The sequence below is a fragment of the Populus alba genome, chromosome 5 (genome assembly GCF_005239225.2).
Source record: "Populus alba chromosome 5, ASM523922v2, whole genome shotgun sequence".
Lineage (NCBI taxonomy): Eukaryota > Viridiplantae > Streptophyta > Magnoliopsida > Malpighiales > Salicaceae > Populus > Populus alba.
Window position 1 is genome coordinate 1,456,243 of NC_133288.1, and position 18,069 is coordinate 1,474,311.

The window sequence follows — 18,069 nt, forward strand, 5'->3', positions numbered from 1 at the left end:
TTGACATTCTGGGTGCTAGTTAATTAATGGTATAGATCATTTTTCATCTGTCATAATTTAAAATAAAATTAATGAGGGATTTAAATGGCTGATGAAAAACCCTCTAAGAAGATGCATGAAACTGGGTGCATTGATCCACTGTAAGACCCCGTCTCCTTCTAGGGCTTCTGAAACATTAAGTTATAGCAAAATTCATAGGATCCTAGCTTTTGGGCAGCATCCACGAGGCTAAGGTTCTGTGTTTTAGCAAACCCTGTTTTCTAGGTTTGTGATTTTTTTAAGAAATATTTCTTGCGGTTCGGAGGACCAAAAGATCATTATCTTAAGTAAAGTAAACTGCTAATCCTGTCTTAAACAATTCATTAATCAGAATAAAAGATTACGTGCTAATCTGTTGACAATAGTGCAGAATACACTGCCTCTTTTCAGTGGTTTCTCTGTCCAAGAAAGAAGAATATTGGTGTCCTTTCATAAATTAAATAAATGTATTTTAACCCAATCCAGATCTGACATGTGGATTCCTAGCCTATCGCACACACCAGTTCCCGGAGATATATTATATCACAATATATTTTAAAATGTTTTTAAATAAAAGATATATTATATCACAATATTAAACACAAACATATTAAGAATGTGAATAGCATATCAAATAATAAATATATGTTTTGATAAATAATTAAAAATTTATAAATAAAATAAATCAAAGAGTGATTGTAGAAAAAAAAATTACAATTGTATTTATAACAGTAAAACTTAGTTCAAGTTATGAATTAAATAAGCTAACCTGATATAGTTTAAATAATTTTAATTTTTTACAATAAAAATTATTCAACTCAACTGGACCAGTGAACTTATGACCAATGATGAGCTAATATGTGAAAAAACAACATGGTTTAATAGGTTATTACACAAGTAGCCATCAGGAATAAATGAATTCTGTCCAGACTAGCTCAATTGACAACCTTCCAACGAGTGCTATTGGATTCCTTTTCTATTGAATCTTTTGTTTTCTTCAATTAATTGGTTTCATATTGTCAATGGTTCATTGATTTTCCCCATAGTTATTGAATCTCAAAGGGAAATCTAAGATCCATTTGACCTGAAACCCAGTCAATCCATCACCCAAACCCAGCTTGGTTTAATAATTATGAATCTGCCTTCTCTACAGGTGTAGGGCTCTCTATACATGGATAGTGCCAATGATATCATATATTCTCAACGAGATTGATGTGGGCATATGCCATTTACTGTAAATTTGTAATTCTTGAAACATGTATTTGCATACAAGAAAGTGGTGAAAATAAGATTATCCCATGCCTGTGATGAAATGTTATAAGGCCTAGCCTGGCATATGATCTGCTAAGGCCGGATCACGGCCGGATCAAATATTCAGACAGAATTCTAATTGTTAGATTGTTATGCCAGTAGCTGACTCTGACGGAAATCTGGAGGGAACCAAATATCTTAGGAGGAAGTGAAAAGTGCACTTAGAAAATGGAGATTACAGATGGTCAGAACAGGAAAACATGCAAGGTTACGAGTGGTGATGATGTTCTTGTTTCCTCTGTCAAAATCAAAGGAATGTAAGGTCAACAGGTTACCTTAGATACAGTTGAAGTTAAATGAGAGGAAGACCTTCTTGAAGGGCTTTAGAAGGGTATAAATCAGAAACCAATTCATCAACCAAAGAAGTTAGAATCCCATTCTCAATCTCTTGACCCTCTTCAAATGCTTCTATGCTAAAGTCGAGCCATCTGCCATACTGAGTGCTCATGTCCTGGTCTACAAGCTCATCCACCATCATGTCTCCCATGCTTTGCCAACCCAAAATCTCCTTGTACAGCTCCTCTGCCAGCCACCCCTTCCTTTGAAACAACGCTGACAATCTAGCCCATGCTTTGCAGCTCCCTAACAAAATTTGTCCGCATTTAAAGTCCAGGGATTCACTAACACAATCAAACAAGAGCTTTCGCGCAAGCTTGGAGTCATCTTCTTCGTTACTTTCCATCCCCTGGTCTTGATTCTCCAACTGATCAAAAAGATTGGGGTTTATGACGTTGGAGGTTTGACCCAATAAGAAATCTTTCAAGTTTAGCTCTGCACTGACAAGTATATCCCTCGTGAAATCTAGTTCCCAGTCGCTTGATTCCTTTGATTCTGTTATGCTGCATGTCCTAGTTGTATATTTTCTTACCACATCCACTGTAGATATTGAGGAGGCTGAGTCTGATAGCTCGGTTTCACCCTCCATTTCTACAGATTCATTTGTTGAGCAATGGCTACTTCCTGAAAATTGAGTATATATTTTGGTCACTATTTTCATCAAAACGTGGTTTTATCCAAAAAAGAGAGAACACCCCACATCACATTATGAAGATCCTAAAAGGTGCACACAACCCCGAACCTGATTTGAAAAATTAGATGTGCTTATCTTCCTAAATATCAGTCACAATTACCACCACTAGGTTCCTAAGTGGCATTTAAATGATATTGGTTTATTTCCAAATTATCATGCATGAAGTGACAAGATTTTTCGAAATCCAAATACATAGTTAGAAAAAGAAGTCCAAGAGAATCAGGGTACAGCTTTACCGTTGAGATATGAGCAACTTCCACTTGCAAAAGAAGGTTCGAGAATTGAAACTGGGCTGGTACGTTGACACTTGAGTTCTTTTCCAGTTTCACTGTAATTGCTGCTGCTGCTTTGCACTTCCATATCTTCTGATTGCTGAAAAGGTTGTCCAAGTGAGATTGTTAGGGAGGCAAATAAGCTGTGAACCTATATTCACTTCTGAAGATGAGAAATGCTAATTGAATTATTTTTTGTCAGAACTTCCAATCCCGTAAGCATCTGCTTAGCTTTTCTACATACAGAATTCTGTATGCTAATGTGCCCATTGGTTAAGTGGAAGGTATTGACAACAAATTGCACACAGGCTCCAAATTCTACAGATAAAAACAATACAAGGACTGGCATCTGCACCGAACAATTACAGACTACAATCCAGACTCTTTAGCACTCACAAAAATGAAAACCAGAAAATCCAGGGGACAGCTTCCAGAGCAATTCTACCTGACTCAGAAATTATATTAAAAAACAATTAAAAAAAAAAAACAAGAAGAAGAAGGTATTGGCAATAATTTGCACACAGGCTCCAAGTTCCACAGATAAAACCAATACAAGGACTGGCATCTGCCCCAAACAATTCACAACTAAATCCAGACTCTTTAGCACTCGCAAAAAATGAAAATAAAAAAAATCCAGGGTACAGCTTCCAGAGCAATTCTACCTGACTCAGACATTATCCGCAATGTAAAAGAATATACCACCTTTACAGCAGAACTCGGAGGCACAAGTAAGCACCCATTTGAACTCATGCAGAAGATTTTCTGAACATTATTGGACTTGGCAAAAACAAAAACATGTATTCTTCCTACTTTATCTACTATATCTTTAATGATATACATATACAATACAGTAGAGGCATGGAATAAATTAACCCGATTGTCAACCTCTACCAGATAGGTCACCTACAAAGGCATCTACAACATAACACACATGTTACCTACATCAAAGAATAGAACTAAACTTTCAATTCTTTTCAGAGAATGTAAATATTACTCACATCAGGAAAAGCTTATCTTGAAACTGAATACTGACAAAAAAAAAAAAACTCCTATTGTCACTCGAGCATATCAAAATTCCAAGAAAAAAATAGATAATGTAGATCAGAGATACCAAAAAAGGAACGATGCATCTGCAGAAATGGACATATGACTGACCTGCCACTTTTGGTTCATAGCAAGCTGTGAATTTTCCACCAAAATACAATCGAAGTAACCTAGGCTGTCTGACTTGTCTTTATCATGAACAACTTGAAGCATCTTGTCCAGTGCTGCGGAGGAGGTGCTTGCCACATTGGGAGTTGATGAGTTTTGAAAAATGGACAAAGTAGAAGTCTCCTCTCTGATCACATTACAGTGGGAAGACTCTACTTTATATGTTAATTCTCTCAGTTTTTGTTCCAAAAGAACACCCAACACGTCACCTCCCATAACATTCAATCCAGGAAAATAAGACATTGAACTTTTTAAGGAGGGATGATCTTTACTACCAAAAGAGTCGATAGCAGAACTGCTACATTTCTCCGACATTTGTCCAGATGACTGAGAGCTAGGCGAGGCCCGCTTTATGGGAGATGAGAACGTAAATGAAACAACATCCATGCCACTTTTCCTGTTATCCATGGCCATATTCATGTTCCCATCCATTACAACATTACTTTTTGTAGACATTTCATCCTTATTGAATGATACATTAGGAGTAGCATTTCTGTCAATTTGGAGATCACCACTGACAGAACGTTTCTTCCGAGCTATATTCTTAGTTTTCTCCTTTTCAGAATCTGTCATGACCAAGCCCATCTTTCTGGGCACAGTTTCAGGCTTTACAACAACCTTTTTTACAGTCCTACTTTGTCCAACAGAACCACTAGTGGATTTTGTTTTTCTACCTTGCTGATTAGAAACTGAATTATTCAAACCTGAACCATCTTTATTGGGTACAGAATTTTGCTTGAGGTTATTCTGCTGAAGCACATTGCTGGTCCTGCTTTCAGAGATTCTCTTCTGTACAGTATTTTGTGTGCGAGGCTGGGTCTTAAGCATCTGGTTTGCTTTGACCTCATTCTGTTCCTTCTGTTTCACAATACTCTTACTTTTCAATGTTGATCCATCCCTTCTTTGACCATTAGTGGACTTTGCTTGTGCTGCAAGTGGAACTGACTTCCCCTTGTTCTTCCACCTGCTGGGAGTGCCTTTTTCTGAACTTGTAGAAGCCTTGGATGATGACAGGCCTTCTGGTCCACTCCAACTCTTGTCACTTTGTTGTCCTTTTATATTCTTGGCAACAGAGGATTCACTTGATCTTTGGGGCTTGGATGTTGTATGTGCAGCAGCTTCCATTTTCTGTTTCAAATCTCGAATTCTCAAAGGAACTGAAGTAGTCCCGATTGATGGAACTTTACCCCTGCTAGTTGCCTTAGGATTTGCCTCAATTATCTTTGCAGCTGCCTCCATTATGTAAGCCGCATTCTTTGTTGGGGTGAATCCAGGATTCTTAATAGGAGACAACAACTTATGGTGGGTAGATGGAATTGATTTAGCTGATTTTGGAGGCAATGTTTCAGTTTGAAATCTCTTACTTGGCCGGTTTTCCACCTTATGCGGCCTCGATTCCACAGAATTCCAAGCATACTTCTCTTGCTTATTTGGAACGTTGCAGTGGTCCTCAGGGTTATATTCACTCCATAAATTAGGCGAGCTGCTATCATATTGAAATGCCCTAAGAGAGCGTGAATCAAAAACTAGGGTAGAAGAGGGCTCAGCAACATTTGATGTTGGCAAAGAATCCAGACCCATAAGCCTTGCAACTGCCCCAGGGGCCCTTGTTCCATATCCTTCATCACTAGTCATTGATGAAGCACAACTAAAGTCACTACTTCCTCTGTTACTCAAGTTTGCTCTTCTATCATCCAGCTCCCCCTGGATGCACAGGAAAAACAAACCGTTAAATCATGTTTGAGATTTTATAACAACTAAAGGATAGTAGAAAATAAAATTACAACAGGAGAGAGATGACTGCTCACCGCCTGAAGCAGAAGCTTTTCCATTTTTTCAACATTTTCTTTTCCTTGCTTTAATCCTTCTACAATCACAACACATACAGACATCAATCAAGTTAAAAACTGGACAACTTAGGAAACAATCAGAAATTACCATACGCACAGCCATAATCTTCAAGACAACAACTATACCAGGTAATTCAGAATTATTCGCAAACAGCTTCTTCCGAGACTTCCCATTCCAATCAAACAAGTGAAAAAGGCCTCCTTTTGAACGTTTTCTCTCACCCTCCATCATATTATCTACAAATCATAGTTGAAATGGTTTCAGCAATATGTAAAACCTAGAAAAAAAAACTTCTAATAAATTCATTCGAAGTCATTCTTAACCAGGAGAACGATTCAAATAGGCAAATTTGTCTCGTCAAAAACCCAAATTTACCTCTGCATTTTACAAAATAATCAAACAGAACCCATCAGCCAAACTACATTGCCATCAAGTTCCAAATTTAAAATGAAACAAGCTCTAAAGATGAATTGAAACACAATTAGGACACAAAAGATTAGAACTTTAAAAACCACATCCACGCCTAATGTCAGCTACATTGCTCATTTAGCAAGCAAAAAACACGAAGTGCTAGATGTTTACACACAAGTGGAGAGGTAATACAAAAATAACTACACTAATTACCTAAATCAGATCCTTCTTTAAATAACCAACATTGCCAAAATCACAGGCATTACAGAGCCAAATAACCTTCACTAAACTGGAAAATCTTTAAATTAACAAAAGAAAGCAAAAAGAAAAGGCAAAAAACGATTCATGTGAATCAAAATCTTACTTGACATCCTCCAAGAGTCAAGGTTCCAACCGTTACTCGCGTAAACAGCAAAATCAACCAAATCCCATTTGCCTTAGAACCACAAAACAGATCGAAAGCATCCAAAAATAACTTAAATCGAAAGGGTTTTCTTCAAATCTCACAAACTCCGAACCATTTCATATGAATCTCACCAGTCAACCCATACTATCCAAGAATCCCACATTTTTTCAAACTCCAAGCTCTCAACTTTGCCTGTAAGAGGATGTTTTTAGAGCAAAAGTTAACAAAACCAGAAGCCTGAAGGCTTGGAAGTAGGGTTTTTAACAAAATAGCTGGAAAATGAAGTCAAGGAGCCAAGGTGACATTAGCAGATAGAGGGAAACACACTGAGAGATTTGGGGTACACGAGGAACGGTCCAAAAACATGCGGTTAAAACAAGCCAGTTTAAAAAAGAGTAAAAATGTGTCAGTCTAGGGAGAGAGGGGATGGTGGACTACCTGTCTTGTGCTGTTGATGGCATTAGATTTTTGAGAAGATGAGACACTGCTTTGACTTTATGGCAAGACTGCAAGAGTTTGATGAGTAAACTCCTGTGGAATTGCGACTAAAAGAATTGATTTATTAACATAAACAAGTGAACCAACTGGGTTTTTTGGCCTTTTGGTTTTCCAAAGTTGGTGATGATTTTTCAATTATTTTTCACATAGATCAAGATTGAATCAATTTTTTTTTCAAGTATGCTAAAATAAATACAATCCAATCCATATTAAAAGGATTTACAAATTATGGGGATTAGATTTAGTGCATTGATGTTAAGCCTATCTTTTTTGTTTGATCAAGAGATGTTATTTATGTTAAATTTATAAAATTCATAAGGAATTTATTAGTCATGAATGTGTATATCTTAAAATTATAGATATGTTTTTTTTTTTTAATTTAAACCAAGGTAAACAAAGAAGAAACACTTACTTGATCACTAAATGTTTGTGTTTTTTTATGTTAATGATTTTGACATCAATGTATCTAAACCATTAAAAAATCATTGAAGGAACCCATAAACATTTTAAGAAATTGATAATTATTAACCAGATATATTTTAAGAAACACTTAGTTGACTATTTGACATGTGTTTTGTAATGAAATGCATATGTTTCTATTAAAATATATATTTAAACTAAAAACCATCATGGTTAATATTTTTATAAGTGTTTTATCTATGATTTTAACATGGTTTAACGAGTCAAAAACATTTAAAAACATCAAATCATTTCAAAAAAATAATTTACAAATCATTAAGCCAAATATATATTTTTTTTAAACGCCTTTAATCCAAAAAATTACCAAACACAATGTAAATCAAGTTTTCAAAGTCAATATTTACACATGCTACTTTTAGGTGTTGACCATCCGCGTCCTTTGATATTTTTTTTAATTTTAGCATGAGTAAATTATGCATAGATGAGAGAATGGCACCGACCAAGTGATTTTGTGTCAAATGTAAAATACTAATTTTACGGGATAAACTAGTTTCTGATTCCTAGATTACAGATTCAATATATATTCTCAGTAAATTAATAATCTTGATTAAATAATATTTTTATTCCATCCCATTCTCATGTCTAGCAATGGTGGCACTCTTCCCTATCCTCCCACATGGCTGCATAACATGGTTTTGTGGTTCTTTGGGCCTACAAATTGATGGGTTCCACTTGGTTTAATTAACCTAAATCAATTACCAGCACTTTTCTGTGCTTCTTCAAACTAAAAAGCACATAGATTTTGCTATTTATGCACTCAAAATTGTCTATCAAGGCATGAAGAGTTACTCGAGTATAATTATGGGAGTCTTTGTTCAAGATTAATGTCGACAATCGAGGGTCGATGCCATGTTGTTATCTTGGCACCACAAGAGGAAAGAAGAAGAAGAAAAAAAACCCTAGAACTGTTAGGTTTTTCAATTTGGAATACAGATTTTGAGCAAATGTTCTAACTTTTGGCATGCCAATCCAGTAAACTAATTTATTAAGTAATCTCATTTTAAAAAAAATCTTGAAGGTAAATCTGTGCCAATATTGTAGAAGTGGAGGGTTAGGGGTGGGATGAAGACGGAAGAACAAGTAAGAAGAAAGGCATCAAGTAAGAAATACAGGGTTTTGACTATAAATAGGGTTTGCACACGAATAGTCTTCACTCGTGGTTTTATTCTACAGTATAATTCTGATACATCGTGTATGTATTCTTGACAGGTTTACAATTTTTTAAACAGATCTAAAATCAATATTTTTTGCTTGATAAGATCAAAATCCTAAACCAGAAATAAAATTTTGACTTGAATTATCTAATGGGATCCACTCTCATCAAATTTATTTAAATTCTGCGTTGTCGTCTCGATTGCTACCTGCTTTCACTTCAGTGTCGAAGGACAGAGCAAGACATCAACTTTATTAAGATTCTGTGACATCACCATATCAGAGGTTTTCTTCCACTCCAATAATTTCTCCATGCTCAGATCTTGAGGGAAACAGAGAGTGCTTCCGACCTTCATCTAACTCGGAATTATTCCAGAATTGTTTGTTTCTGCATACCTTCCTTCATCCTCTAGCTGGAAAACTGGCCATTTGGGCGATCCAGAGAGTTTTGGATCCAAGCAAACACTCCAGGCAAATTCATATGCTCTCACGTGACCATGCTGCTGGGGTTGTTGACACGTCATCGTCTGAAACTCTATTTTATCACGAGGGAGGGAGGATTATGAGTTGATTAATCATAATAAGTGCATGGTCGGGACATGTGCTTGTGTCAAAAAAGTCTGAGGAAGACTTCATGGCTCTGTGGATCTTAGATCTTAGATTTGATGTTGAATATTAAGCCGGCAACGTTGTCCACCTAGTTGGCAAAGTTATAATTGGATTTGTATAAGGTTATTGTGGTCCTGTTTTAAGAATCCAGATTTTATTCCAATAAAAAAATTACTAGCTGTGCCTCTATCAGCGTCTTAAAAGTTAAAAGTGCTCTCAATTTTAAAAAGTATTAAATTGATATTTTTATTAGTGTTTTTTTATAATTTTAATATATTGATATAAAAAATAAATTAAAATATTTATTTTAATATATTTTTAAATAAAAAATAATCTTAAAAAGTATCTTATAAGCACAATTTATCAATGAAAATATATCCAACGAATCGTGAATAGTACTCTTAAGTTAAGAATTATACCTAAAATTATCCCATCTTCTATCGTTGTATAAACAGCTGCGGGCGTGAGGTTGTGTGTATATATATATATATATATATCGTTACAATTAGTAAATATTTGGTTATTATTTCCAGATAGATAAAATGAATGAAAACAAATTAAATATATTTTTGCATTTTTTTTATTTTGAAAAGATATGAATTGATTTTAAAATTATGATATAAATAAATTTATTTTATATTTTTATCATTTATATATATAGTTTTTTATATTTTAAAACACTAATAAAACGCAACTAATAACAACCATGCCAAGCTTTACAAATTCAAGCCACATGCTCCCACCAACCAGCCTATCCTTTCTTCTTTTTTTAGTCATAGTCAGCTAATGAAGTGTTTAGAAAGGTAATAAAAGTTATTTTTTTAAAATGTTTTTTATTTGAAAATATATTAAAATATATTTTATTTTTAAAAAAATTATTTTTAATATTAATATATTAAAAATATTTGAAAATGCTAAAAAAGAATTAATTTGAAGTAAAATAAATAAAAATATTTAATTTTAAAAAAATATATTCTTAAAACGTAAAAACAAAAAAAAAATTAAAGAATTTACCTTTACGAGGATACGATGGGTCCATACCAACTGCCACCCACTTCACATAAAATTCTTAAGACAACACAAAAAAGACTTTAAGGGCCAGTCAACGGCGGCCATCAGTACTCACAAGCAGCTGCAATTTGGAATCAGTGAATCACACCACACCCCTGTTCTCCCCTTGATCTGCGCATTGTTAGCTGCATCCTTTTCTCGAGGGTGCCATGGCAAAGAATTACGATCCAAGTTTCTTGGAGTTTAAATTCCCAATCAAATGGATGGAACCTCTATAATTTTCGAGTTCATCTGTTGAAACCACATGGCTTGAAATTATCATTAATCTTTTAATTCTGGTATGGATGACCTGGCCTATCTTCGATTGGACCAGAGAGAGCTAGAGCTTCGATTCATGCAAACTGATCACTTGTATCATAACCTTGACATCAATAAGCACTAAACTGTGTGTGGAATGATTACATAGTTGATTAAAAAACATCCCTGAGAAAAGGGTATCTTGAGGGAGTCAGCCATGCCAAGCGCCCGTGACAGGGTTTCACATCGGGGATCATGGAGGTTCTGATTCTTGGAGCTATTGGGGTTTTATGGCATGGCTATAGGAGGGGAAAGAAATAGCTTAGATCCTAGTGATGGCCAGAGGATTAAATGCCCTGGTGAAGACAAATGGAAACATGCTCACAAGGAAGTCTTGAGACAGTTATCACAGGGATTAGAGCCAAATTTGCAGGCCTTTTGATCAAAAGACTCTCCGAAGTGTTCAAGTAACACTTGTCTTCTACATTCAACCTGGAGATTCAGAAAGAAAGAAAAGGAATGAAGCAATGTTTCATTTGATGATGGATTCTCACTCTTGGTCTAAGAATGTCTAATGAGAGTTTACTTACCTTGAGCTCACAATAGCTTTTCATCTTCTGAGCTTGAGCCATTGCTGGCTTAAAGCTTTCCCTTTTATAACCCTGTCCGCTCCTTAACATGCATACAACCCGACTGAAATCCTTCTTCAGATATAGAGCAATGCATGTAGCAGGATGATTGTCTCTTCCAGCCCTTCCAGATTCTTGATAATAGCTTTCAATTGATTTAGACAATGTATTGTGGATAACAAAGCGCTGGGCATTTGAAAGGAAAGAAAAAAAACAAAGAAAAACACTTTAGGATAACCAGCAAAAAGAATGAAAAGTTACCAAAGATGAAGACGTCATAAATAAAAATTACAAATCAAGATAGCAGGCCAGAAATAGAACTATGTTGAAAGTGAAATTCTGGCATAGTGTAGTTTCCTACAGTTCGTACCAATAAACTACTCAATCTTTACAACTCTGTTCATAACAGAAAATAAGTGATAGCACTTGTAACACTATAATGCCTGTTACTTCAATATGACACAAAGATCTGCTTCTTTCTCATCCAATCTCATACAGGTTATCGTAATAATCTTAATCTTGGGGAAATTGTACTAATCTCAGTTTATTATGCACAGCCATCATACATGTTCCAAATATGCAGGTTATCTAAAATGAATTCTCTCTCTGCTTATAACCTGTATTGCATATCTAACAACTTTTCCATTTGACAACCACCAGAGGATACAATTTTAGAGTATAGGATTTGGTATGAATGATTAGAGTGGCCATACAATAGCAAATCACCACAGCTAAACTTTCCACAAAAGAATTAAGAAATAGAAACTGAAGAATTTAGAAGAACTCACAACATCTGGTTTATCTATTCCCATTCCAAATGCAATAGTAGCACATACAATGTGGACTTCGCCTGTGTGCCACTTCCTCTGAACATCAACTCTTTGGCGAGCTCCCAAACCAGCATGATAATAAACTGCCTTAATCTTACATTTCTCATTCAAAAACTTCGAGACCTCAACACATTCATTTTTTGAAAGGCAGTATACTATTCCACACTGATTCTTGAAACGATCCCTTACAAGATCTCCAAGCTGCTTCAGTGATTCTTTGGTCTTCCCAATCACTTCATATTTCAAATTTGGTCTATCGAAGCTTGTCTCTAAGACAAGAGCCCTTGGAATTCTTAAAGTTTTTAAGATGTCCTGAAGACGATTTATTCAAAAGGGAAAATATTATTTCCTTGAAAAGGGCACTAAAAGAGAAACAAAGCATTCCAAAGTAACTACCTCACGAACTGAATGGGTTGCTGTGGCAGTCAGCGCCATAACAGGGACAGCCGGAAAATTCTGCTTTAGACATCCTAATCTCTTGTAGTCTGGACGGAAATCATGTCCCCACTGGCTGGGAAACATTATTGAGGTAGAATTTGATAGGTAGCAGGAGTCTATTGTTAGAATTTTGAAATTCTAAAATGGCCTATGCATAGTGACTCTTCTAAAAAAAAAACACAATGACACCACCATTTTTAAAACTAAAATTGTAATTGTAATTTTCATTGAAGACACTGAACACTGACACTTAAAAAACAATCTTGCAGTCCTTGTATGGTGCCAATGTTGAGTGCATATGGGAAGTGTAAAAAAAAATAGTTCGGCTCAAAAGGGCAGTCTTCCTCAGCATGCTATAATGTATTTCTATGGGTGTCCAAGCTAGTTTTAGCCAACACAGAATAATTGCAGCATGATGCACTAAAAGAGACCATACCTCACGCAATGTGCTTCATCAACAACAAAACCTGCTAATTGTCCCTGTGATTTACATGGAGCACCATTAAAAGATATAGACTTAATAGTAAACAGTATAGCAATATAGTCACTAAGAACCTGCAAAAACAACTCACCTTCAGATGCAGATATTTCAGTATTTCAAGAAATGCTGGGTTCCCAGCAATCCTTTCAGGAGTCACATATAAGAGCTTACATGATGGCTTGTCCTTTCTAAGATAAAGAAAACAGAAGATCAATGAGAGGTCCAGTCATGGAAATATAATGTAGTGAGAAAGGAGCCTGGAAACAAATCTTGCCATTGAATTGTCAAAAGCAAAAAACAAAAGGTTTGTATGAATTTAAAGCAGGACTGGGGGAGGGGACATGCCTTAGCTCTTGGAGGATAGCTGCTGCTTGGGCGGAAGTTTGTTGAGAGTTCAAAAAAGTTGCTGGTATTCCAAACTTGAGGTTCAGTGTGATAATTTGATCCTGAATGAGGGAAAGTAAGGGAGATATGACCACTGTAACACCAGGTTTCAGAGTAGCAGGAAGCTGTGAAGGACAGGCAAAAAATACAACAAAGTACTGTTAGCCACATGAACACAGCCTTTTCTGTTACTGCTGCTTTAAACCTCTTAATAAAAAGAAAGAAACAGCATAATCTTGGTGTACAGAGAGATATTTGACCTGGTAACATAGACTTTTACCGCCTCCAGTAGGCATAAGAACAAAACAATCTTGCTTTGCCACAGTTGCTTTACAAGCCTGATGCTGCAAAGGACGAAATGTCTTGTTGCCAAATATTACAACGTTTGCTAGTTCAAAGTCATCCAAAGCCTGTAATTCTTCATAATTGAGACTCCGATGGTCATCTTTTGACATCCTGGGAAATTGCTTTTTATTGCCAACTGAGGAAACTGAACCCTGAGTAACACTGCTTTTACAGTCCTTCAAAGTAAAACAAATATAAATTCTCACACTTGAGATAAAAAGCAACATTAAACTAAATTTATTTAAAAAAAAAATTCTCACCAAAGATCCTGAAATTCGTTTAGTCAAGGGGGTAAATAGATCATGATTTTCCTCTTCCAAACTAAAATCTGGCTCTTCTTCACTATCACTCGAAGAATCCAATTCCATAAAAGTCCTTGTCTTTTTAGGTTCAGGTGAATCATCAGTAACATCTATGTAGGTTCTCGAGTTGTCATCATCATTTGCTTTATTGTTGTTCTTTACAACATGTTCCTCAAACATGTTAGTTAATGTTCCACAAGCTTCTGATTCAATAATTTGTAAATCATCATCATCACCCCAGTCCTCAGTGTCTTGCATAGATTCAGCCAGTGCCGCAAGAAAATCATCCCCACAGCACTCAACTGTGATAAAATCTTGGCCATCATCACCTTCACCGCCATAAAAAACAAAGGAAAAGGAAAACCATCAGTATATCTAAAAGTAAATAAAAAACCAAACAAAACAACACAGCACAAAATCATCATCACATGGCTCAGGTTCTCCAAAAGCAAAGCCTTTGAAGGAGACAATCCCGCCAAGTTCCTAGCTCTAGTAGGAAAAGTGGCAGCGAACATTCTTAGTATCAATCAACTAATCCATTCTGCCAAAAAAAAAAAATTATAACCCCATTTCAAGAATCACCCTTTTTGCACCAGAACAGAAAATCCCAGAACACTAAGCTTAGTTTCAACAAAAATATCAATACCCGTTAATCGCTCTATTTAAAACAAACCCATTTCACAGAAACCAAATTTTCAAAAACCCAATTCTTTGAAACTTCAAAAGAACCTCATCCTGCTTAGTTCACATAAAAAAAAAAACCCAAATCACCATTTCTAGAAAAAATAAAAAAGTTTGCAACTTTTAAACCAATTCTTTTCCCACTGAGAAAATATCAAAAAAACCGATAAAGTAAAACATGGGTTTATTAGAAATTGAGTGAATGAGTGGTTGGGTGGGTGAGTTACCATAGAGAGAAATCAAGCGGTCTAGGCATTTGTTTGCAGATTCTTCATCGAAACCAAACTCCAAAGCCAAGCTTAGAAATCGAGCTCTCTCCAACTCCAAATCACGGCCTCCCATTTCTTTTTCTTTCGTTTGATTGAGCTTTGTCCGGTTCCAAATTGAGAATTGTGAGTGAGTGGGAGACTGGAGGAGGATTTGAGAGGGATGAAATTCCCGCGCTATTTTTGGCTAGTTTGTGATGAAGGGACATTATGGACGGTGTCGTATCTGTTTGGGCTACAGTGTGATAGCAATAATAATATAAATTTCTTTTTTTTAGTATTTTTTTCTGATTTACTATAGTATTATTTAAAATATTGATATATACAAAAAAACAACCTAGCATATGTGTATTTTGTAAAAAAAAATTTGAATGAAGTAGATTCAAGTAAGACTTTAGCTTGTTTGATTATTCTGGATATATAAATTAAATTTTCAAGCTCTCAAATTTTAAGAATAATTATTTATATTATGACAAGCATGATTTGAATATATAAATCGAGATGAGAAATAAAAAAAAAATAGTCCATTTTTTTAAGGAGATGGATTTATTATAAAGAGAAATTTATTTGCCAAATCCACAATTTAGCCTAGGTTAGACATCATTTCTCCATTCCCACATCATGATTTATCATTTTCTTTATGTTTCTTTTATTTATTATTAGTTTCTTCTCCAACTAATTAATTTATTGGTTAAATTGAAGTGCCGAAGTCTTTTTAGTGAAATCCCCCGCATTTGCTATGGTCTTTTTTTTACAATTCTTCGTTGAATCATATATCTTTGAGTTTTTAATTTATATATATATATATATAAAAGAAATTACTGAATTTAAAGTATTGGAGATTTTGCAGTTATTTCTGTATTTTTTTATGCCCATCAAGAATATATTTGATTAAAAAATATTAATTTAATATTTTTTTTAATGGTTTTGATATGTTAACATTAAAAATTTAAAATTTAAAACAATATATTTTAATATATTTTAAAGTAAAAATTATTTTTTAAAAGTATTTTACAACATAATAATAAATATAAATAACTTGTAACATCCATGCATGAATTTATACAATTCATCACAAAGCTTGCGGTATATCAAAAATCTTATTTTTTATTTTAAATTCCTTCCAAAAATACAAGATAAATCAAATCATATGATTTGTATTTTATAATAATAAAAAATATTCATTATATATCAATTTACTTTTTTTAAATAATGTTTTAGCACGCCCTAGCATCAACCATACAATTATTGTTCATATGCACAAATGAATGTAATGTTCTTTGGTTACATGCATGGTTAGCTAGGAATTCTTTCCTTCAAAGCTACATCCAATAGTTGTTTGTTCATATTTTAAATAGTAATTAACACAACATCCAATGCATCCTAGTGATTAAGGGAATTGTAGACAATCATGCTACCACTTTATGGAGTTCTTAATGTCCAGAATTATAGACAATTACTTGAAAGTGTTGAAATACTAAGTACAATTGTTTGAATAATATGTTTCATGAATAAAAATTATTAAATTGATTTTTTTATAACTAAAACTATATGTAAATAAATTTTTTGAATTGATGTTTTTTACATGTTATTTAATCATGCAAAATGAGGTCATTAATACATGAAGTTAAATAAAAAATCACATGGGAATAGCTCAATTATCATTTAATTTTTTTTTTTTATTATTAATTAATTTGTGTGCGTCTCGATTAATCTCACGGGCCTAAAATTAATATCCATATAAACCTCCAGTTTTTAGTAGTTCCCATAAAATTTTTTTTTTTCCTTCTTATAAGACTTGAACCAGTGATTTTTTAAAAAAAAACACATAAATCTAGAACCGCTACCACACTAGTTAAGCTATTTTAATTTCCAGTCACCCATAATTATTTAATCTTAATGTGCCCTTTGGATGCAAGACGCTAGCAGGCATGAAGGGGCATGAGCTTTCAATATGTTAATGCTTTTGCCATTTTTCACAAAGCATATGTAAGATTGGAAATGGTATATAAGCAAATTAAGATCCAACCAAAAAAAATGTTGAAGATTGCCAAGAAATCAAGAACTATGCGTGTCTTTGTTTGTCAACAGTCATCACCAGCAGCAAAAAGAGAAGGGAAGGGAGCTTACAGTTTCTTGTTCATGAAAAGATCACATGAACCAGAAATGGATTATAAATAAAGACCACACAGCAACAAGCATTCAACAGTCACAAAACCAGACCTTGATTTGAAAAAGCATCCATGGTGTTAATTAAAATTGAAATCAAAACACCCTACAAATCTCCATCTCCTTCTTGACTACATGTATCAATGCACAAACCTAGAGAAGGTTTTCTTGACCCAGCGAAACCCTTTCTTTACAGAATACTTCACTCTTCCTTCCACAGCATAAAGATTGTATCTTGCAACACGTTTTTTCCTCTTTGTTTCTGGCGATTTCCACCAGCTTGAAGATTTCCTTGCAACATCATGATGCTTCCGGGAGAAATCGTGGGCTTGATGAGATTTTGCATGCCTTGATGATGTTACATTGATCTCGCCCATCTTGATTGATCTCCCTCCTGCCATGTCTCTCTCTCTGCTGCAACACGAACAAGGGGGTCAATCGAGAGAGACGAAGAGGAGGGAGAGGAGAGGGTGTCAATCTTTAGGAGAGAAAGCTAAGATTATGTCAAGACAGCTATGTACTTTGAATTAGTTTGTCATCCTGTCGGTTTCTGTTGGAACAGGGTGGCTTAAATTTAATATTGTTTCCGATCTTTTCTCTCATGAAATGAAATGGACGTCTTAGTTTTGAAAAAAATTTAAAAACAAATATTCACAAATTTAAATGAATAGAAAATCTTCAGTATATAGAAACCGTTTGGTATTCACGGGAAAATTATTTTTTAATCAAATAATTTTTTTTTTACTCGACTCATATATAATTACATTGTTAATTTTTATTTTTTGGAAAGTAAAATAATTTATTTTTTTATTTATAGAAACATGCTTTTTTTTTATTTTACATATAAAAAATTATCTCATAATAATTTTAACCAAACAAATATTTTTTAAAACCTAAAAAAATATTTTATTTTTTTAAAAAAATATATAACAATAAAATTTATTATATTACCGAACATACACAGTGGATCCAATTTGTCTTAAAGA

General features: G+C 34.4%; 2 protein-coding genes across 3 annotated transcripts; both read right to left on the reverse strand.

Moving 5' to 3' along the window:
• Positions 1-1,326: 1,326 nt before the first annotated feature.
• On the reverse strand, positions 1,327-7,042 carry LOC118047679 (uncharacterized). 2 transcript variants are annotated; one of them, XM_073409340.1, is made up of 6 exons: positions 6,950-7,042; positions 5,820-5,930; positions 5,652-5,710; positions 3,787-5,547; positions 2,596-2,731; positions 1,327-2,289 (listed from the first exon to the last, which is right to left on the reverse strand). In XM_073409340.1, exons 2-6 carry the CDS (start codon positions 5,923-5,925, stop codon positions 1,622-1,624), a joined length of 2,730 nt encoding a protein of 909 aa, XP_073265441.1. In that variant the 5' UTR covers positions 5,926-5,930; positions 6,950-7,042; the 3' UTR covers positions 1,327-1,621. The 2 variants fall into 2 exon arrangements, with proteins under 2 accessions (XP_073265441.1, XP_034912919.1); XM_035057028.2 differs by having other exon boundaries at positions 6,470-7,038.
• Positions 7,043-10,652: 3,610 nt separating this feature from the next.
• Positions 10,653-15,131, reverse strand: LOC118047681 (ATP-dependent DNA helicase Q-like 1). The gene is made up of 10 exons (XM_035057030.2): positions 14,876-15,131; positions 13,926-14,296; positions 13,581-13,841; positions 13,282-13,445; positions 13,028-13,124; positions 12,892-12,935; positions 12,414-12,528; positions 11,976-12,329; positions 11,149-11,373; positions 10,653-11,050 (listed from the first exon to the last, which is right to left on the reverse strand). The coding sequence occupies exons 1-10, from the start codon at positions 14,988-14,990 to the stop codon at positions 10,940-10,942; spliced, it is 1,857 nt and encodes a 618-aa protein (XP_034912921.1). The 5' UTR covers positions 14,991-15,131; the 3' UTR covers positions 10,653-10,939.
• Between the last annotated feature and the right edge of the window lie 2,938 nt (positions 15,132-18,069).

Excerpts from the sequence above, each read along its gene's own strand:
- LOC118047679 (XM_035057028.2), bottom strand. Across the intron at positions 5,548-5,651 it reads AAAAGCTTCTGCTTCAGGCG|GGGGAGCTGGATGATAGAAG; the intron begins GTGAGCAGTCAT and ends CTGTGCATCCAG. Across the intron at positions 2,732-3,786 it reads CTATGAACCAAAAGTGGCAG|CAATCAGAAGATATGGAAGT; the intron begins GTCAGTCATATG and ends CAACCTTTTCAG.
- LOC118047681 (XM_035057030.2), bottom strand. The coding sequence starts at position 14,990 with ATGGGAGGCCGTGATTTGGAGTTGGAGAGAGCTCGATTTCTAAGCTTG. Across the intron at positions 13,125-13,281 it reads GCTATCCTCCAAGAGCTAAG|AAAGGACAAGCCATCATGTA; the intron begins GCATGTCCCCTC and ends TCTTTATCTTAG. Across the intron at positions 12,330-12,413 it reads CAACCCATTCAGTTCGTGAG|GACATCTTAAAAACTTTAAG; the intron begins GTAGTTACTTTG and ends AATCGTCTTCAG.